This window comes from Lithobates pipiens, unplaced genomic scaffold, assembly GCF_037356315.1.
Source record: "Lithobates pipiens isolate NorthernLeopardFrog02 unplaced genomic scaffold, aLitPip1_a1.2 Scaffold_8, whole genome shotgun sequence".
NCBI lineage: Eukaryota > Metazoa > Chordata > Amphibia > Anura > Ranidae > Lithobates > Lithobates pipiens.
The window spans coordinates 18,797,478-18,820,412 of record NW_027507903.1 but is presented as its reverse complement, the minus strand read 5'-3'; the positions used below and the strand labels follow the sequence as shown (position 1 = coordinate 18,820,412).

Below are 22,935 nucleotides of genomic sequence, written 5' to 3'. Positions count from 1 at the left end.
TGTCCGGCGTACTTAGTCCGCCGAAACGCATTTCAGCGGACAATTCGATCGTGTGTGGGCTTCAGCGGACTTTTCCAGCGTGAAGTCCCGCGGACTAAGAAAGTATTTTTGCACTCCAATCTTCCTGTCGGACTTGGGTTTCAGCGGACAATACGTTCGTCAGTATGCTAGTCTGGCGGACTAAGAATGACGCATGCTCAGAAGCAAGTACGAAAAAGGAAGCTATTGGCTACTGGCTATTGAACTTCCTTTTTCTAGTCCCGTCGTACGTGCTGTACGTCATCGCGCTAGCAAACGCCAGACTTTCTGTGTGTCCGTGTGTGGCCAAGTCCGTTCGGTAGAAAGTCGGCCGGACTATCCGCCGGATTGTTTGCCGGACTAAGTACACCGGACAATTCGCTCGCGTGTACGCAGCATAAGACATTAGGAGGGCTGGACTGTGGCCATTGGGAATAGAAAAGGGCCCAACATCAGTGGGAATAAACAGTGCCCTGTCTTTGGTGTCAGTGGGAGGAATTGTTCTCCTTCGTTGGTGTTGGTGGGAGGAGTTGTGCCCCATCATTGGTGTCAGTGGGATTAATTGTACCCAATCATTGGTGTCTTTTTGCCCAATTGTTGGTGTCATTGGGAGGAATTGTTCCCATTGTTGGTTTAATTAGAAAGAATTGGGCCCCTTCAATGGTCTCTGTGGGGGGGAATTAATGTTGGTATTAGTGGATGAAATGGTGCCCCAAGGGCCTGATAAAAGCAAGCAAAGGGCCACATATGGACCCCGGGCCGCAGTTTGGAGACCACTGCTCTATGGCAGCGCTTGCTCTATCTAGCATCTATGGCAACTCTTGCTCTATCGCCTCTGTGGCAACTCTTGCTCTGTGGCAACTCTTGCTCTTCTTTTGCATTGCAGGTAAATAATGGGTTCCAAGCAGAAGCAATGTGCCATCATTGAGTTCTCAACGAAGGAGGGGTGCGGGCTGTGCAACATCCACAGAAGGTGGCACGTTCACTCCCTCACTGCCGAGGCAAATTTTCAGCTTTCAGCGCGGTCACACTTTTAATGACAATTGCGCGGTTATGCAGCACTGTACCCAAACTAATTTTTTTTTTTTTTTTCACACAAATAGAGCTTTCTTTTGGTGATATTTAATCACCAATGTTTTTTTTTTTTTTATATTTTGCTAAATAATTGAATAAAGACCATAATTGCCTGATCTCTGCAGCCGTGCATTGGGGCAATGTCTCACTGCCTGTGATTATCCTTAGTGCGCATTCATGTTGGAACAGGAAGGGGCCACCCCCCAAACTGTTCTCACAAAGTTGGGAGCATGAAATTGTCCAAAATGTCTTGGTATGCTGACGCCTTAAGAGTTCTCTTCACTGGAACTAAGGGGTCAAGCCCAACCCCTGAAAAATTACCCTACACAACAATCTCCCTCCAAAAGATTTGGACCAGTGCACAAAGCAAGGTCCATAAAGACATGGACGAGCGAGTTTGGGGTGGAGGAACTTGACTGGCCTGTACAAAGTCCTGACCTCAACCCGATAGAACACCTTTGGGATTAAGTAGAATGGAGACTGCGAGCCAGGCCTTCTTGTACAACATCAGTGCCTGAACTCACAAATGAGCTTCTGGAAGAATGAGCAAACATTCCCATAGACACACTCCTAAACCCTGTGGACAGCCTTCCCAGAAGAGATGAAGCTGTTATTGATGCCAAGGATGGGCAGGTGTCCCAATACTTTTGACAATATTGTGTATAACAGATTTTTGGATAAGTCTTATTGTGAACATTAAAGCCACCCAAGTGATTACATTTGACACTTTATGGTTTACTTATTATATGTTGCTATGATAATATGCATGATAAAAACGTTCCCTAAAAACACAAACTACTACAAAATGTTGTCGTAAATGCGGGCTGAGCGATGCGCTGACATCACCCCTTACGAAGGAATTGTACCCAGGAACGACGAGTTTGTCCATTTGCGTCCGGCCGGCGGCGCATCGGACTTCAGGCTGATCTTTCCTTTGTGCTTTGTAAGTGCATTTTTGTTTTTATATTTGAGTTATATTAAAAGGTTTTACACTATTGGAGCTTCATTTCTTTTGCATGGAATTGGCACATGTGACCTAATATATGGCAGATAACTAAAGATACTTGTTTGACAACCTGGTCATGATATCGGTGGAGGGAGGAGAACAGCTGAGACCCTTCTGAAGTGGGAAATATCTATTGTTACATGCTGTTGGTGACCCTCTGTAGTGGAGGGGTCATGAAATTCTGGTAAGGAGTAATTTTGGCTGTATGGTGGTGGATCAAGCACTTGCTACACAGTAGAAGATTTGACGATTTCATCAATATTGGACTCTGTTGGAATTTAAATGTTTATATAATTACATTGGGTGTTCACTATTTTGTTTTATATTTTTTGGGTTTTCTTCTTTTTTCGTTGTTCACTGTGATCAATTATCCTATAACCCTTATTCTTTAAGACTGGGGGTAATAAGCCTAATTTTGCACATTATTATTGAAATTTTGTCTAATGTTTTTTACTTCATTGAATTTTATGTGGGTTTATGATTTAGCGCAGCTTACTCAATTTTTCATGCGTTTTTTTTTTCTGTAATTATGTAATACAGTCAAGCTGCAGCTGATCAAAGTTCCATTGTGGACGATTAGTATAATATTTTTATCATAGCGCAGTTTTTTCCTTTTTTTTTCCAATACTACAAAAATGTTGCTCATCTGCAGATCCGGTTCCCAACAAAAAACGTATGGTAACAGACAAGACTGTAGACTGACCCATCGGTGAGGTTCTCTCCGTTGATGTAACGCAGACTTTTCAGGAAGGACAGCGAAACCAGAGCATGGGAGTGGCGGATTTTCACGTATCCGGTCACCGTCTCTATGAGACCCATAAAGTTCTCCAGCTCTGCGGCAATGTTTTCTGCAATAAGACAAGACCAGGGTGAGACACAAAACAACATTATTCCAATTACACCCAAACAATTGTGTAATATAGCTCCAGGACAAGCTTTCAGGGTGTTCCCTTCTTGGTCCAAGCGGTATTCTCTCCAAGCAACTACACCCCAAACATTTTTCACCTCAATGTGCTGACATTGCTCTACCTGGTTACATCCTGCAGACATTTCACCCTTTATATCAAACATTTTCCAGGTTATACTTCACATTTAGAAAGTGGATATGTTTTGTACAGAACCCCACACGAAGGTGAACTTACACTAGAACGATCAAGGCGTTCTGGGGGAGGACATAAATTCTGGGTATCTTCCCGAAATGCAAGGACTCTGTGGAATCCTAAGATTCCTGCAAAGTTTACCAGGGGTTCCTTGGGCTGTGGATGATTGACCCCCCATTTGATGGTGCCTGCGTAGTTCCAGGACCAATACCACTTGGCAATGCCAACAGCACAGTACCAACTATTCCTTTGGGCAGTCTGTAAGTGTGGCATTCTGACCACCACTGTAATGATGTCAGTCTTCTTACTGACCACCCAATGTAGGGGGCATTTTCCCCACTTAGTTGTCCATCTAGTAGAGAAAGGCTGTTCTAGGTACTGAAGAAGTCAGTTGGGTAAGCTACGGAACGTCTTTAACACTGAACAGAAGTCCAGTTGAATTCGACCAGCTACTACTAGATGAGGTGGGTAGGTTTTTCACGAGTGGCTCCTTTGGCATATATAAAATTTTGCGGGGACCAAAAAAGAAGCAGATCTTAGAGGGCGTGACAGGGACGGCAATTTCTGCTAGGTCTACTTTAGCCTAAAATGGCTGTTGGCATTAATGGAATAAATACAGGCTGTACTGTGTGTCAGAGGAAATACAAATAAAAAAGAACTTTATGTGCATGACAAACTTACATATTTGGTTTTATTAGCTCCTATAAGTAGAGCTAAACTCTCTCAATCAACATTGACCATTTTTTATTTCTTATGCTGTTAGCCTTAGTAAATAGGAAGGTACAGTATATTATAGTTACTTGTTTTAATGCTGTATAGTTTAACGTGTAGTCTTATTATAGACATACTTGCAGGTACAGGGAATATCTCCTAAACTTGCTGTGTTTGGGAGATATTCACACTGGATGCAGCCTGTGAAGTCACCAGCCCATGCGCTCTGAAGGTGGGGCATACCGTACCGGCATTGTAGCCCCCGGGCTACTCATACAGCCAGGGCCCACAAACCCAGGAGTAAGACCGGAGGAATATGGAAGCCCTGTCAGCGGTGACAACTGGGAGGGCTTCTTTATAAGGTATTTCACGTGCTAGCATGCAGCGGTTTACTGAAGCTTTAATCTTAATTTTTTTTTTTACATTACTTCAGCGGCTTCCTGGTCTCTGAAATGATGTCACAAATCCCAGAAGTCTTCATAGTGCTTCCTGGTTTCAGGCCTAAGCCACAATGATGTCCTACATCCCATGAGTCTTCAGGGAGATTCCTGGTTTCAGGCCTAGGCTACAATGATGTCATACATGCCAGGAGACTTCATGGTGCTTCCTGGTTTCAGGCCTAGGCCACAATGATGTCATACATCCCAGGAGTCTTCAGGGTGCTTCCTGGTTTCAGGTCTAGGCCACAATGATGTCCTACATCCTAGGAGACTTCGTGGTGGTTTCAGGCTAGGCCACAATTATGTAATAGATTCCAGGAGACTTTATGGTCCATCCTGGTTTTCTGGTCTAGGCCACAATGTTGTCATACAACCAAGCAAAACCAAGACAAGGTGTGGGTAGGAGGGGCAGCTGCCCTGCGCACAGTGGGGATATTATTATAAGGGGTGATTGTGAGGGGCGACTTTGTACTAGAAGAATGGATTTGTTTTAGGAAGGGGGATGGATTTGTGCTAGTAGGGATGATTGGGGGATTTGTGTTAGGAGGAGAAATTTGGGAGGGGGGATTAGTGCTAGGAGAGGGTATTTGTACTGGAAGAGGGTGTTTTTTTTTGTTTGGGGAGAATTTTGGCTTGCAAAAGGGAATTTATGCTTAGTGGTAAGTGTAAAGGTTAGCGCTAGAATTTTTTTTGCAGGAGATTTTTGCTGACACGCTCATACATTTGGGGGGGGGGGGGGGGCACTGTTTGGCATCTTTGGTCTGGGCACTGGATGACCCCATCCCGGCACTGCATCCACAGAGTCCTTATGGGAATTTTTTTCTTTCATGTAGAGGAAGAGAGGAGGGGCTTTCTCTAAGCGCACCCTCCTCTCCTGCCTGCATACCTGAGCCAACGGCAGATGGATTCTAGGAAGTAAACACTACATCAGGGGTAGGCAACCTGGGGCCCTCCAGCTGTTGTGGAACAAAATTTGGCATTGCAAGGCTGGCAGTTACAATTACTCCCAGAGGCATGATGGGACTTGTAGTTCTGCCACAGCTGGATGGCCCCTGGCTGCCTACCCCTGCACTACATGAATCATCTGCCCTTGTTTAAGATGACCACAGCTAGAAATGCTAGGGTGTGGTCTTTTTTTTTTTCAAAGTGATTTTGCAACAACATAAAAGCATGGTGGAAACATGGATAGACGGAGGAGTTTGCTCTGAAAATTAACCTAAAATAAAAGGGAAAACACTGCGCTAAAATTAAACCTATAACAAAATGGCCCCAATGGCCATAAATAGCAGCTAACACTAAAAACAAACAAAGTTCAGCATACAAAGGAAAAAATATGTGTAGCGCTTCAATATTACTAAATATAATCAACATAAAATAATTAGTGTGTAATCAACATAAATTGTAGAGTAATTAAATACAGAAATTCATATAGTTAATAATTTGAAAAAAAGAGTCCATAAGATGGGCACCAGTTTCACAATGGGGCTGGTATAGGGATGACTGGACCGTCATAAAGCAAAAACAGGTCACTGGGCAGATATATTCATGTAGGCCAGCTTGTCTGTAAACGTCAAAAGAAAGTAGATAAATACTTCTTACCAGCTCTGTTGGACTCACAAAGTCATATGACAGTTGAGTCTGAAAAGGCTTGAGGTCTCACCCTGGGACCAGAAAGGATATGGAAGGAGGTCCGTTAGACTGGTGGAGGAACTTCAAACAGCTGTGTACTCAATGGCGTGTTTCGCAAACTGGAACAACGAGGTAGTTTGGAATCCAGCTCAGACACGATCCAATACTCCAATTGCCCCAAATGGGTAGGGGAATGTTTGGGGGTTTAAACCACACAGAAGGGAAAAAAGAAAAAAGAGCTCCACATGGTGCGGGTCAAATGATATAAAATACGGATTTATTGAAGTCAAAAATGACTGGCGCCCCTGTCGAAGACTTTTCATGTCGAAACGCGTTGGGCTAGCTGTTGGCACCCTACATTGCTTTTAACTTTATTTCATTTCATTTCTGTGATCACCAAGTCATTTATAACTTTTTGACTTCAATAAATCCGTATTTTATATCATTTGACCCGCACCATGTGGAGCTCTTTTTTCTTTTTTCCCTTCTGTGTGGTTTAAACCCCCAAACATTCCCCTACCCATTTGGGGCAATTGGAGTATTGGATCGTGTCTGAGCTGGATTCCAAACTACCTCGTTGTTCCAGTTTGCGAAACACGCCATTGAGTACACAGCTGTTTGAAGTTCCTCCACCAGTCTAACGGACCTCCTTCCATATCCTTTCTGGTCCCAGGGTGAGACCTCAAGCCTTTTCAGACTCAACTGTCATATGACTTTGTGAGTCCAACAGAGCTGGTAAGAAGTATTTATCTACTTTCTTTTGACGTTTACAGACAAGCTGGCCTACATGAATATATCTGCCCAGTGACCTGTTTTTGCTTTATGACGGTCCAGTCATCCCTATACCAGCCCCATTGTGAAACTGGTGCCCATCTTATGGACTCTTTTTTTCAAATTATTAACTATATGAATTTCTGTATTTAATTACTCTACAATTTATGTTGATTACACACTAATTATTTTATGTTGATTATATTTAGTAATATTGAAGCGCTACACATATTTTTTTGCTCTGAAAATTAACCTAAATAGCGGTTTCGGTTTGTGGGGCTCGGAGGCAGTTTAGTTCCACGTTATGCGTTTTTCGTCTTTTTTTTTTTTGGACCTTTGAGAAAAGATAACCCCCCCCCCCCAGCATTATTGTGAAGAAATTTCATCCTTACTACGTTCAGTTCATTAGTGAAAAAAAGAAAAAAGAAAAAAAGAAAAGTGGAACCCCTCCAAGGTGGCTCGTTCTTGCTCTGGGCACCAATTTGCCTTTTTAAAATCAGAACATCCGGCAAAAATGCATGCGATTAAACGCCCGCCAGCATCAGAGTTAGAGAAGTGACAGGTACAGAATCGGGGAAGGATGCTGTTAAACTCCCATTCATAAGTCCTCTGTGGATCTGCCCGCGTTTCCAAGAATACTCCACGTGGATGCCAGTAACAGGTCCCGAGCTTTCAGCAGCTTCTCTCTTGGCACGGGCTGCGCCAGCAGTTGCAGTCAAGGGCCACATGAATTATTGAAGCTTCCTCCAGAATCACACGGCTGTGATATACACCCCCCCCCCCCATCTGTAACCTCGTCCAAATCTATCTGCAGACTTCTACACTAACCCCTGCGACTCGGTGCTGCTGCACTCCCTGCCAAACAACCAAGGCTATATCATTCAGCCAAAGAGGTAAGCGGGGTAAATGAGGTGCGATAAAGGTGCAAGAACAAGGAGCCCTTTGTTTTACAGACTATTTCCAATTTCCAACAAATCTAAAACATCTGCCGATACGCTCTATTATGGTAGCAGTATAGACAGAGTAGCCTGCAACTGGACGTAGTAGTAGAACTTTCTACTTTACATGGATATACAAAGTTTTTGGGCACCTTGATACAAACCTGTGACAAAGAGCTTACGATTAAACTGACCCACCAGTTATGCTAAAGCTGGCCGTACGCTTTTTCTTCTTTTTTTTTTTTTCTTTCACTTGAATGAAAAATAAATCAAGTCCCTCCATCCACGCTATACAGCACAGATGGATGAATCTCCCTCTTGCTGATTGGTGGGTGTCAGAACACCTGCACAGTGGCAGCATCAATTGGGCTCCTATCGGAAGGAGGCGGGCCGACAGGCCAACCATGTAAGCGAATGTCTTCGCGTGAGCAGATGTGCTGCAAGGCTTTGGGTCCTGAGAGAGTCAACCATCTGCGCAAGCACAGGATCCCCCCCTCCCCTCCACATGTGCAAAGATGGCTATCTTAGACTTTTCCCGTTTGAGCGCATGTGTGGAAAGTCACCTGCCACGGGACTTCGGGTCTTGGGAGAGCTCAGTTCCACAGTTGCCCATGCGCTGGTTTATCCGACCATCTGTGCATGCACAGGATTTCCCCTGCATGCACATAGATGGCCATCAGGTTATCCCTGGTTTAGCACATGGGTGGAAAGTCACCTGCATGTGCGCAGATGTGCTGCAGAGCTTCAAGTCCTTAGAGAGCCCTGGGGTACTGCTGCACATGTGCTAGTTGGCGTGGCTTTGGAAAGCCCGCGGCCTCGGCCTAGCTCCGGAGCGGCGGCCATCTTGGCCCACTCGGCGGCAGCTGCTGCCTCGCCAGGAAGTGGAGTTTCGTCACCGCCATCTTGCTACACCCCACACTCCTGCACAGGAATGATAGAGTGAGAAGGGGGGCAAGCGCACATCTTGTTTAGTTAAATGTGAAAATCTGAGGTGTTCTGTCACATTAGCAACCATGCAAGGTCAGCAGGTTACATAATTACATAGCTAGTAAGGTTGAATAAAGACACCAGTCCATCCAGTTCATCCTGAGTGAGTGTCTACAATTGTCCCTATCCCTGTATATCGCACACTCACATTGGTCCCTACCCTCAAGGAGCCCACAATCCAAGGTCCCCATTCATATACTAGGGCCAATTTTGGACAGAAACCAATTAACCTACCTGCATGTCTTTGGAGTGTGGGAGGAAACCGGAGTACCCGGAGGAAACCCGCGCAGGCACAGGGAGAACATGCAAACTGCAGGCAGGTAGTATCGTGGTTGGGATTTGGACCAGCGACCCATTTTACTGCTAGGCGAGAGTGCTAACCACTACACCACTGTGCCGCCCAGGTTTGCTGCTGCTTTAAAAATTTAACATCTAAAAAGTCAGTCGGATTTACAAATACTTTATTTAAGCATAAAAGCTCAGTTTTGTGTTGAAAATAACTGAAATCTAAAACTCCGGTGAGCGTAACAAGATTTGTCTTGTCTTTTTTTTGCTGGTCCGATCTGAGGAACGACCCGATCCGTGAGGTTTTTGTAATGAGAAAACCAGCGTTGAATGGAAACCACAACTGCAGGATACATAAGTAGTATTGTCAATGAGAGAAATGTCTGTCCGGGGTCCGGAAAATTATTCACCACATGGCTGGGAGCCGCTCATCTTCTCCCCAATGGTCTGATGTGGTCATTACTACCCCATAGAAAAGCCTTACAAAAACTGATCATTGTCCATCACAAGCCACACAAGCCATCGGCTTTTTTTTTTTTTTGGCTACTTACGGCCTTTACGGATGTTGAGCAGCAGGTTTCCTTGCAGCACTGTACATCCTTCCAACATCTGGGCGGAGGTGACGGAGTCAATGGTCTTGTCCTCGATGCAGACTTTAGGACAATGGCCCTCACATGGAATGCAGAACATACTGCAAGACAAAAGCAAAACTTCATCAGAATCAAGATTACAGAGCACAAGTGACACACATTTGATGACTGATCTCATCAGGGCTCCTCTTCAGTAGGAAGGCGGTGGTACAGGGAAGGGGTGCTGGAGGGTCTTCTGATATTGGATTCTGGGGGAACTATTGTCGCTGGGGAGGGTAGTGTTGCTGGCAGTGGGCGTATACTTGCTGGGGGGGGGGTATTTAGTTGCTGGAAGGGTTCAGGTGTTGCTAGGGGGTATATTGTTGCTGGCTGCCAGAAATCTTTGGTTGCTAGTGGTGGATCTATTGTTGCTGGAGGATCTACTGATGCCTAATTATTTAATGTTGCTGGCGAGGGTCTACTGTTGCTGGCTGCTGCATAGATTTATTGTTGCTGGCAGGGGTATACCATTGCTGGGTGCTTGGGAGAACTATTGTTGCTGATGGATCCATTGCTGCTTGGGGGGGGGGGGGTCTACTGTTGAGGGGGATCTATTGTTTCTTATGCTGGGGTGGCCTACTGTTGCTGGTGGGGGTCTATTTTGGCTGGTGGGGTCTACTATTGCTGGCTGCCAGAGAGATTAATTGTTGCTGCTGGTGGATCCATTTTTGTTGGGGAGGGGGTTCCTATGTTGCATAGGGGATCTTCTGTTGAGGGGGATCTTTTGTTGCTAGCTGCTGGAGAGAGTCTATTGCTGCTAGCAGGGGGTTCTACTGTTGCTGGCTGTACTTCTGACACGTTTTCCTGACACCAAGAGAAAAGAAAAGGTGACAGCGGAAGGAACTGCAGCACACAGCCTGTGATTGACAGCCTCAGCTCTGTTCTTGTGTGCTGTGTGAAGGGGGGTGGTGTGGTGTCCCTTCTCTCCAATCAGCTGTCACTGAGCTCTGCAGAGTGTGCTGTGGAGGGGAAGGGGCGGGGTCGGAGAGTGGTGCTCAGCAACCAAAGGCTCGCTGCACTAGGCCCCCCCTAGGGGAATTGACGAGCATTTCAAAATAATATTAATAGTCCTGGTTTAAAGCAGTTGTAAACCCTTACATATACCCAGTGAATTGACTGGCTTCAGGTGTTACTCAGAAATAAAACATATCCTTCTACATAAGATGTACCTGTCTACTTGCTGCCATCTCTCCTCTATAGCATTCAAAGTACAGGATTTACATAGCATTTCTTATCTCCAGCAAGCAAAGAGGGCGGGGGGGAGGAGGGGGACTGATGTCGCACACTACATAGCATAGAGCAGGGGTCTCCAAACTGCGGCCCTCCAGTTGTTCAGAAACTACAATTCCCATCATGCTTAGTCATGTCTGTGAATGTCAGAGTTTTACAATGCCTCATGGGATGTGTAGTTCCGCAACAGCTGGAGGGCCGTAGTTTGGAGATCCCTGGCATAGAGCAGGGAGTGTAATATGATACCTGAATGGAGGAGTCAAGTGTAATCTGGGATCTGAGTGTCCTACAGAAAGAGGCACAGCTGAGGCTGTAAATGACGTGCTGTGTGCTGGGGGGGGGTTTGGAACTACATTTCCCATGATGCTCATGCACTCTGCCTTGTAGTGGAGGGTGGCCCGAGTCCTGCTGCCTGTGTCAATGGATGCAGCAGCGGGACTCAGGAGCACATGGGCGCCCCCCCATGGAAAGTGGCTCTCTGTGGCGGCATCAGATGAAAAGGAGGGGTCAGGGGCACTGCTGGGGCACCCCAGAAGAGGAGGATCAGGGCTGCTCTGTGCAAAACCCTTGCACAGAGGAGGAAAGTATAACATGTTTGTTATTTTTAAAGGAGAAAAAAATGAGACTTCAGTATCACTTTAAAAGAGACGTAATGGGAATCTGTTTTAAAAAAAAAAAAAAAAAAGGGAAAAGGGAAACCTTTACAAAACTTTAATAACAAGAAAAGCAAAAAATAAAAGCAATAGATTCCCTGCAGCTAGCAATTTACGTCCCCCCCAGCAACCATAGATCCTGCAGCAACAACATACCCCCTAGCAGGGCTTTTTTTTTTCTCAGGGAATAGGTGCAGGAACTCACCCCTTCTGTGTCACCCTTCGTCACTGCCCCCTACCCTTCTCCGAGTACCATCCCCTGGTTCCACCCACCTCCCAGTACAGCACCTTTCAGAGAATACAGAACTAAGTATTTTGTGCTACTCAGCCATTGCTAAGAAATTTGTTAATGAAAACAAGAAAGATAGTAAAACAGATCCCTTTAACAATAGACACCTCCCAGCAACAATAGACCCCCCCCCCCAGCAACAATAGACCCCCCCCCCCTTCCCAGCCACAATAGACCCCCCACCCTTCCCAGCAATAGACCCCCCCTTCCCAGCAACAATATATCCCCCCCACAATGGACCTCCTACAACAAAGCACCACCCCAGCAACAACAGACCTCTCCCTTAACAGTAGATCCCACCCAGAAACAATTGGCCACCCCCCAGCAAGATAAGACCCCACCACCAGTAACAGTAGACTTACCCAGCAATAGACCCCCCAACAAAGACAGATCCCCACCAGCAACAATATATACTCCAGAAGCCAGCATCAATAGACCCTCCAGCACCATCTTGCCAGTACACACATTCAGTGCTGGAGGTGCCGGAACTGCGTTCCCAACTGAAAAAAAGCCCTGCCCCCTAGCAAAAATAGATGCACCCCAGTAACAGCAGCCCCCCGCCAGCTGGCATCCGTAGACCCCTCCCTCAACAGTAGATACCACCCAGCAACAATTAACCCCGCCCAGCAAGATAAGACCCCCCCCACCAGCAACAGTAGACTTACCCAGCAACAATAGACCCCCAACAAAGACAGATCCCCACCAGAAACAATAGATACTCCAGAAGCCAGCATCAATAGACCCTCCAGCACCATCTTGCCAGTACATACATTCAGTGCTGGAGGTGCCAGAACTGCGTTCCCCTGAAAAAAAAGCCCTGCCCCCTAGCAAATAGATCCACCCCAGCAACAGCAGACCCCCGCCAGCAATAATATCTCTCTCGGGAGCTGGCATCAGTAGACCCCTCCCTCAACGGTAGATCCCACCCAGCAACAAAAGACCCCTAGATAACATAAAACCCTTCCATCAAAAGACCCCCTCCCCCCAGTGATAATAGATCCCCTAGAAGCCAGCAATGATAGACCCTTCAGCACACCCCAGTCAATACAGTACTGGAGGTAACAGAACTGCGTTCCACCACGTTCCTGCTGAAAAAAAAAAAAAAAAAAGTCTGGTCATTACAAAAGAAATAGACACGATTACCTTTGACTGTCATTGACTCGATATCCTGACGGACAGTCGCCCACACACTCCCCGTTATGGAGGATGAAGTGGGTTGGGTCGTTGTATATGGTGTGCATGTTGGCGCAGTCTTCCAAGGTGATGCAGCGCCACCCCTGAAAGCTGTAGGTGTTCTCCGGACAGCTTGGGACACATCTGCCTTCGTAGAAGAAGTGTTGACAAGCCACGCAGGCGCTGTCGTTGTTTGCAGCGGTACAGCTTCCCAGGCACTCGGGATGGCAGCACTCGCCCTTGTCTGTACAGGCGAGTCTCTCACACTTGCTGGGGCACACTGCAGGGACAAAAAAAAAAACACAAAAATTAAAAAAAAAAAAGTCCTAAGAGACAGAACGCTCATTAAAAGCCGAGGTATATAACGGAATTATTCAGCTCAAGATTTAACCAAAAAAATGTCCTTATCAAGTTTCGTCTACTGCAGGGAAATGTTTATACCAGATACAGTATTCGATTCTGATCTCTGTATGGATTTGAAGCAAATTGTTGTGTTGTGGTTTTTCTCTAGCTCTGCGCTCCTTCCTATTATCACACTTTGGTGTCATGGCGGTTTAGGCCACACGTACAATGAAGTTATGCTCTATCCACAGTAACGCTCTGCATCCCTTTTTATTAGGCTACACGCCCAAGATCGCAAGATCCTCCATGGTAAGAATTCAAGTCCAACACCAGTCAAAACCTTATCAGATAACAAACACCACAAGCACATAACTCCAGAGTAAGCAGACAACCCCGGGCAGCCAATCTCAAAAAGGGGACAAGTTGGGGAATTGGGTTGGACTTAACTAACCCATCGCTACTGTTACCTTGAGATTACCCCTACCATACGTATCGGTATATACACTACGTTGTCAAAAAGTATTGGGACGCCTGCCTTTAAAAGGTACGTAAACTTTAATGGTTCGTAGGGTTCAATATTGAGTTGACCCACCCTTTGCAGCTATAGCAGCTTCAACTCTTCTGGGAGGGCCGTCCACAAGGTTTAGGAGTGTGTCTATGGGAATGTTTCACCATTCTTCCAGAAGCACATTTGTGAGGTCAGGCACTGATGTTGAACGAGAAAGCCCGGCTCTCCGCTCCAATTCATCCCAAAGGTGTTTGTTCAGTCAAGTTCCTCCACCCCAAACTCGCTTTGTCTTTATGGACCTTGCTTTGTGCACTGGTGCAAATCATTTGGTGGAGGGGGGATTATGATGTGGGGTTGTTTTTCAGGGGTTAGGCTTGGCCCCTTAGTTCCAATGAAGGGAACTCAGCATACCAAAACATTTTGGACAATTTCATGCTCCCAACTTTATGGGAGCAGTTTGGGGATGACCCCTTCCTGTTCCAACCTGACTACGCACACGTGAACAAAGCACGGTCCATAAAGATATGAACGAGTTGGGGGTGGATGAACTTGACTGGCCTGCACCTCACCCCGATAGAGCACCTTTAGAATGAATTCATGCAGAGACTGCGAGCCAGGCTTTCTTGTCCAACATGAGCATCTGACTTCACAAATGTGCTTCTGGGAGAATGGTCAAACATTCCCATAGACACACTCCTAAACCTTGTGGACGGCCTTCCCAGAAGAGTTGAAGCTGTTATAGCTGCAAAGGGTGGGCCAACTCAATATTGAACCCTACGGACTAAGACTCCACTAAAGTCCATGTGTGCGTAAAGGCAGGCGTCCCATAGTGTAAATGTGATAAGACCCTAGATTTGGATCTTGTATTCACTATCCAAGTGCCATCTAAAAAGGTCCATCTAAAAAGGTCCATCTAAAAAGGTCCATCTAAAAAGGTCCATCTAAAAAGGTCCATCTAAAAAGGTCCATCTAAAAAGGTCCATCTAAAAAGGTCCATCTAAAAAGGTCCATCTAAAAAGGTCCATCTAAAAAGGTCCATCTAAACATCTCCATCTCCCCCCACCTCCAAAATATATATATTCATGGACACGAACACTTGTTGACAAAACCTGTATTTGGTTTCTATGGGGTACATACTGCAAGTGTTAGAAAATGAGCAGACATAGCGGTACTGAAAAAAAGTATTAAACGCACAGACCACCTCAAGATCAGGGTTTCTCAACCAGGGTTCCATGGAAGCCTAGGCCTCCTCCAGAGGTTGCTAGTGGTTCCTCAAGTAATGAGCAACTTGTGCCTCTCAGATAAGTTCCCACTAACACCATTAATCTTTTTAGCTATCTGTAAGGTGTAATTCGTCCCAATCACCATAAGTGTAAGACACATTCTTCCCACTGACCATCACACTAATGTATCATGAGATGTAGATGGGTTCCCCGAGAACAAAAAGTGATTTCAAGGGTTCCTTTGCTTTCAAAAGATTGATATAGACTGTGCTAGATACCCGTCTGTTTAGAGCTCAAGCAAGCCCCACTATGAAGGAACATTGACCCGAGGCTAACTATTAAGACTAGAAAGAAAAACCCAGTCAGCCCTTGGAGAACATCTACGGTCAGTTTTGGATTTTTTTTTTCTTTATTCTTCTTTGTGTAAGTACAGGACGAATCTCAGTAGAATATATTAAACCAAGTAGCCAGGGGTTAAATGAAATTCATTGTGGAACACATGGTATGAATGACCCCAAAGATTGTTCTACTTCCCTTATGCAAGCATAATTATACATAATGAATGACAGATGAGAGTGCGTCACAACGAAAAGTATTACAGGGACAAAAAATAAAACAAAAAAAAAAAAAAAAGGCTACCTACCCTCCTAAAAAAAAGAGAAAACTACAATGGTGGTACAATATGGGCACACTGGGAGCCTTCACAAACAATTTCTTTGCACTATGGCAAGGCTGAGGAGAAGGATGCAAGTACCCAGTCACCTCAATATACAAAGCAAGCAATAGCAGCTCTGCAACGCAAGATAACCTGTAAGGATATAAATGATGGGAGCAGACTCTACCAAACTGGTTTTGAAGGGGAAGACTCCAGAGCTCATCCTGGCTTCATTATCTAAAATCAAACCTAAAACTAAACTTTGGATCCTCTTGCCGCTGCCGTTTAAAATAAAAATGGCAGTTCTACTCGTTAAGTAACCGTTTCCCAGTGTGGTTTCAACCCAGCCTTTGGCTTGCCTCTTGCGTCCCTCAGAAACATATTGGGAGGAGATGGCCAAGTTCCTCCAGTGTGCAGGAGCCAGCCTATAATCATAAGGCTTTCTGAAAAATTGGCCTGGATGAAGTTACATTTACTCCAAAACTACAATGGTGGTACAATATGGGCACACTGGGAGCCTTCACAAACCATTACTTTGCACTATGGCAAGGCTTAGAAGGCTATGGATTGTCCGCAACAAAGCAGCGGCACCAGACCTCAAGTGATGGTGAACGGGGGCCTGGGCTCAAATCAATTTTGGACTATGGCAAGGTGGCCCCATAAAGAGGAACAATTAGACTGACGATTCTCCCCTTTTATGTACATTCCAATCTACTGTTCAGTGCACATCAACAGTTACTACCTAATGATTAGGAAGTGGTCTTGAGTCTTCTATTGATATCCAATGTAGTGGTAGATAATAAAAGCGGAAGACCAGGTCTTCATTGCATACTTAAACCGACCATAGACGGAGCGATTTTCTTACCTGCAACCACAAGTTGCAGGAAAGAAAATCTCCTGATTCTCCCATCACCACACACATTGTTGATGGGGGGAATCCTTCCTGTGGAGCTCGTGTTGTCCCAGTTGACAGAACACACAGTGATTATTGCTAGCGGCTACAGCATGAAAGGTTTGACAGGCTGGTTGTACCCAGAGTACAAATCAGACTGCTGCTCATACATGGTTCGAACCTCAGCCAGTCCCTACAGAACCAGCAAAGATTCGACCAGTCTATGCCTTTCTTTACATTGGTCTTTGGTTCATACTTGCATTGGACCAGCTACGGCATAGATTTACGGTACATAGATCTACGGTATAGATTTCTCACACCTGAGGGGTCGCTGGGGCAGAGGACAATCACTGCGGCGGCAAGGGCTACTACAGAGATTTCTGCCATCTTTTGGGTCTGTTGCGGAGCGGGTTCCTCTCTGCACATTGTCCATTGGGGGGGGGGGGGGGGCTGCTTTTCCAGAACGGACATCATTCCAAAGAAGCCTTGTATTTTTAATGAATATAAGGGCTTTTTATGATTGGAGCAGGTAGAGATGAAGGGCGGCAAAACCATGTTCGCCAGCTCGTCCATTCATAGGCCATCTTGTATTCATTCAAGACATTCTGTAAATGGCAGCACTGCCAAGCAAGTGAACCCCCCTCTGGTCTTGACGCACTAGGGGCATTGCTTGGCACAGGACCCAGAAGATAGTTGCTATTACTTTAGTAGTGCCACCTACTAGAGCAATTGTCAGCTTCCCAAGTGGACCACCAGATATGAGATACTTCCCAACCCAAGTGTGATATAAAGATCAACCTCGGAGTTCAGCTTTCCATACAGGTTGAGACTGTTGCAAGACCGAACTGAACACTGAATACTCTTATCCCATTCCAAAGAAGCCTTGTATTTTATGAATAGAATATAAGGGCTTTTTATGATTGGAGCAGACAGAGATGAAGGGCGGCAAAGCCAAGATCGCCAAATCGCCCATTCATAGGCCATCTTGAATTCATTCAAGACATTCTGTAAATGGCAGCACTGCCAAGCAAGTGAACCCCCTCTGGTCTTGGTGCACCAGGGGCATTGCTTGGCACAGGACCCAGAAGATAGCTGCTATTACTTTAGTAGTGCCACCTACTAGAGCAATTGTCAGCTTCCCAAGTGGACCACCGGGTATGAGCTACTTCCCAACGCAAGCGTTGATATAAAGATCAACCTCGGAGTTCAGCTTTCCATACAGGTTGAGACTGTTGCAAGACCGAACTGAATACTGAATACTCTTATCCCATTCCAAAGAAGCCATGTATTTTATGAATAGAATATAAGGGCTTTTTATGATTGGAAGAGACAGAGATTAAGGGCGGCAACGCCAAGATCGCCAACTCGCCCATTCATAGGCCATCTTGAATTCATTCAAAACATTCAAGACATTCTGTAAATGGCAGCACTGCCAAGCAAGTGAACACCACCACCTAACCCCCCCCCCCCCCTGGTCTTGGTGCTATAGGGGCATTGCTTGGCACAGGACCCAGAAGATGACTTTAGTAGTGCCACCTACTAGAGCGATTGTCAGCTTCCCAAGTGGACCACCAGGTATGAGATACTTCCCAACGCAAGTGTGATATAAAAGATCAACCTTGGAGTTCAGCTTTCCATACAGGTTGAGACTGTTGCAAGACCGAACTGAATACTCTTATCCCATTCATGCCCCCTTAAGGCAAACCAATAAGATATTTATTGCAGCAAGTGGACATGGCTTATCTAGCTTGTACTTGTAGCTAATATATCAACACATAGTGAGGATCTGCAGACACAAGTATATCAAAATACCGAGTTTCTGCAGCCCTGGAATCATTGCAGAACGCCCTGCCAGGTGTACAAACAGCCCAAACAGAGATAATCAGCCAGTGAGGGAAAGGCTCCTGGCATGTCTGTTTGCTATTCTCCAAAAACCGTGGCAGAGAGCCCGACGGGCAAACCTGTAACTGCCAGGAGTCGGAGGAATCCCTTTTTAAAAGGGAAAAATGCTCCTCTTGTAAAATTTGACATAATCCTTCCTACTCAACAGGCGGCAGAACAGTGAAAAGGCAAAGGATTGGCATAAGCATGGCTGTGCAGCGGGCCACTTCCGCTGCCGATTCTCTTTACCGGAGGGTCAGTGTCACCGCTCACATCCGCTCGTGTACACAGAACGATTTCTACATCCAGATTTATTCAAAGAGAGCAATTTCCAAACATGTGTAAAGGATTCTTCAACAAAAACGCAGAACAAATCAAACGCCCATTCCTTGCAAATCTGTTACTGATCAAAAAACCTGGTCATTCTTTCATGAGTGTGTCTTTGGGAACGTCTGACTATTCTTCCGGAAGCGCATTTGTGAGGTCAGGCACCGATGTTGGACGAGAAGGCCTGGCTCGCAGTCTCCACTCTAATTCATCCCAATGTTGTTCTATGAGGTTGAGGTCAGGACTCTGTGCAGGCCAGTCAAGTTGCTCCACCCTAAACTCGCTCATCCGTGTCCTTATGGACCTCCTTTGTGCACTGGTGTGCAGTCATGTTGGAACAGGAAGGGGCCATCCCCAAACTGTTCCCACAAAGTTGGGAGCATGAAATTGCCCAAAGTGTCTTGGTATGCTGACGCCTTAAGAGTTCCCTTCATTGGAACTAAGGGACCAAGCCCAACCCCTGCAAAACAACCCCACACCATAACCCCCCCTCCACCAAATGATTTGGACCAGTGCACAAAGCAAGGTCCATAAAGTCATGGATGAGCGAGTTTGGAGTGGAGGAACATGACTGGCCTGCACAGAATCCTGACCTCAACACAATAGAACACCTTTGGAATAAATTAAAGTGGAGACTATGAGCCTGGCCTTCTCATCCAACATCAGTGCCTAATGGCGTCCACAGGGGGAATGGTGCCCCATCCATGGCGTCCGTAGGGGGGGGAATGGTGCCCCATCCATGGCGTCCGTAGGGGGGGGGAATGGTGCCCCATCCATGGCGTCCGTAGGGGGGGGGAATGGTGCCCCATCCATGGCGTCCGTAGGGGGGGGAATGGTGCCCCATCCATGGCGTCCGTAGGAGGGGGGGAATGGTGCCCCATCCATGGCGTCCGTAGGGGGGGGGGAATGGTGCCCCATCCATGGCGTCCGTAGGGGGGGGAATGGTGCCCCATCCATGGCGTCCGTAGGGGGGGGGGAATGGTGCCCCATCCATGGCGTCCGTAGGGGGGGGGGGAATGGTGCCCCATCCATGGAGTCCGTAGGGGGGGGGGGGAATGGTGCCCCATCCATGGAGTCCGTAGGGGGGGGGGAATGGTGCCCCATCCATGGCGTCCGTAGGGGGGGGGGGAATGGTGCCCCATCCATGGAGTCCGTAGGGGGGGGGGAATGGTGCCCCATCCATGGCGTCCGTAGGGGGGGGGGGGAATGGTGCCCCATCCATGGCGTCCGTAGGGGGGGGAATGGTGCCCCATCCATGGCGTCCGTAGGGGGGGGAATGGTGCCCCATCCATGGCGTCCGTAGGAGGGGGGGAATGGTGCCCCATCCATGGCGTCCGTAGGGGGGGGGGAATGGTGCCCCATCCATGGCGTCCGTAGGGGGGGGGAATGGTGCCCCATCCATGGCGTCCGTAGGGGGGGGAATGGTGCCCCATCCATGGCGTCCGTAGGGGGGGAATGGTGCCCCATCCATGGCGTCCGTAGGGGGGGGGGGGAATGGTGCCCCATCCATGGAGTCCGTAGGGGGGGGGGGGAATGGTGCCCCATCCATGGAGTCCGTAGGGGGGGGGGGAATGGTGCCCCATCCATGGCGTCCGTAGGGGGGGGGGGGAATGGTGCCCCATCCATGGCGTCCGTAGGGGGGGGGGGAATGGTGCCCCATCCATGGCGTCCGTAGGGGGGGGGGAATGGTGCCCCATCCATGGCGTCCGTAGGGGGGGGGGAATGGTGCCCCATCCATGGCGTCCGTAGGGGGGGGGGGGGAATGGTGCCCCATCCATGGCGTCCGTAGGGGGGGGAATGGTGCCCCATCCATGGCGTCCGTAGGGGGGGAATGGTGCCCCATCCATGGCGTCCGTAGGGGGGAATGGTGCCCCATCCATGGCGTCCGTAGGGGGGGAATGGTGCCCCATCCATGGCCGTCCGTAGGGGGGGGAATGGTGCCCCATCCATGGCGTCCGTAGGGGGGAATGGTGCCCCATCCATGGCGTCCGTAGGGGGGGAATGGTGCCCCATCCATGGCGTCCGTAGGGGGGGAATGGTGCCCCCATCCATGGCGTCCGTAGGGGGGGGAATGGTGCCCCATCCATGGCGTCCGTAGGGGGGGAATGGTGCCCCATCCATGGCGTCCGTAGGGGGGAATGGTGCCCCATCCATGGCGTCCGTAGGGGGGGAATGGTGCCCCATCCATGGTGTCCGTAGGGGGGGAATGGTGCCCCATCCATGGCGTCCGTAGGGGGGGGAATGGTGCCCATCCATGGCGTCCGTAGGGGGGGAATGGTGCCCATCCATGGTGTCCGTAGGGGGGGGAATTGGTGCCCCATCCATGGCGTCCGTAGGGGGGGGAATTGGTGCCCCATCCATGGCGTCCGTAGGGGGGGGAATTGGTGCCCCATCCATGGCGTCCGTAGGGGGGGGAATTGGTGCCCCATCCATGGCGTCCGTAGGGGGGGGAATTGGTGCCCCATCCATGGCGTCCGTAGGGGGGGAATTGGTGCCCCATCCATGGCGTCCGTAGGGGGGGAATTGGTGCCCCATCCATGGCGTCCGTAGGGGGGGAATTGGTGCCCCATCCATGGCGTCCGTAGGGGGGAATTGGTGCCCCATCCATGGCGTCCGTAGGGGGGGAATGGTGCCCCATCCATGGCGTCCGTAGGGGGGGAATGGTGCCCCATCCATGGCGTCCGTATGGGGGGGAATGGTGCCCCATCCATGGCGTCCGTAGGGGGGGGAATTGGTGCCCCATCCATGGCGTCCGTAGGGGGGAATTGGTGCCCCATCCATGGCGTCCGTAGGGGGGGAATTGGTGCCCCATCCATGGCGTCCGTAGGGGGGGGAATTGGTGCCCCATCCATGGCGTCCGTAGGGGGGGAATTGGTGCCCCATCCATGGCGTCCGTAGGGGGGGAATTGGTGCCCCATCCATGGCGTCCGTAGGGGGGAATTGGTGCCCCATCCATGGCGTCCGTAGGGGGGGGAATTGGTGCCCCATCCATGGCGTCCGTAGGGGGGGAATGGTGCCCCATCCATGGTGTCCGTAGGGGGGAATGGTGCCTCATTCATGGCGTCAGTAGGGGGCATTGGTGCCCCATTCATGGTGTCAGTAGGGGGGAATTGGTGCCCCATTCATGGCGTCGGTAGGGGGGAATTGATGCCCCATTCATGGCGTCGGTAGGGGGGAATTGGTGCCCCATTCATGGCGTCAGTAGGGGGGAATTGGTGCCCCATTCATGGCGTCAGTAGGGGGGAATTGGTGCCCCATTCATGGCGTCAGTAGGGGGGAATTGGTGCCCCATTCATGGCGTCAGTAGGGGGGAATTGGTGCCCCATTCATGGCGTCAGTAGGGGGAATTGGTGCCCCATTCATGGCGTCAGTAGGGGGAATGCTTAATTTGATCTGACCCTTGGAGAACCAAAGTATCACATTCAGCCCCCCGGCCCGCAGTTTGGAGAGCACTGATGTAAAGGATTGCCCCCTGGCTGGGTTATGAATGGACATGCGATCTGCTGTCGGAAGTCTGTAGACAGCTAAAATTCATCCATCAACGATTGTGGGCTCTGGATGATTGACGTCTGCTATGTAAAAAAAAAACACAACACACAACACAACATACAAGGTGTACCCGCTATGTATATCACTCTAGGAATCCAGGAAACAATTTGGCAGCAAAGACGGGGCCACCAGAGGCCACCGGAGGAAAACTTGCAGTGACTCCTGTGCAGCTGTCATCTCCAAGAGACACAAATTACCATTCATTCTTTCCAGCCCGAGCGTCCGATTTCAATGGACAGAACACAAAACAAGCCCCCCCCCCCCCACCCACGCAGGATGGGTGCGCCTCGCCCTGGCATCTCATAGTGTGTTGTGTCTTGATAACAGAGCCGCTCTGTTCCTGCACGTGCCCTGTGCCCAGGCATCAATGGACGGACACTGTGCACTGCTAATATTTGCTCTTCCATATACTGTTTGTAAGCAATGAAAGAACCTCGTACAATGGAGGATACAAAAAAAAAGAAAAAGAAAATAAAAAAAGTCCAACAATTGTTTGCCACAGAACGGCACAGCAGGATGCGGCAAATTCAGTGCCAGCGCGCCATCCATTACATCAGTGTGGGGAGTTTCATCCAATAACGACTCAAGGAATATAAAATATTTGCATCTTTGTCTTCCAGATTAA

General features: G+C 48.3%; 1 protein-coding gene across 1 annotated transcript in view; it reads right to left on the bottom strand.

Moving 5' to 3' along the window:
- LOC143961085 (insulin-like growth factor 1 receptor) overlaps positions 1–22,935 on the bottom strand; it is a 294,645-nt gene that overhangs the window by 102,743 nt on the left and 168,967 nt on the right. The window contains exons 3-5 of the mRNA XM_077470236.1: positions 12,904–13,213; positions 9,511–9,650; positions 2,802–2,946 (exon numbers count right to left, since the gene is read on the bottom strand). Of these exons, the coding sequence (XP_077326362.1) occupies positions 2,802–2,946; positions 9,511–9,650; positions 12,904–13,213 (595 nt within the window). The remainder of the gene's footprint in view (positions 1–2,801; positions 2,947–9,510; positions 9,651–12,903; positions 13,214–22,935) is intronic.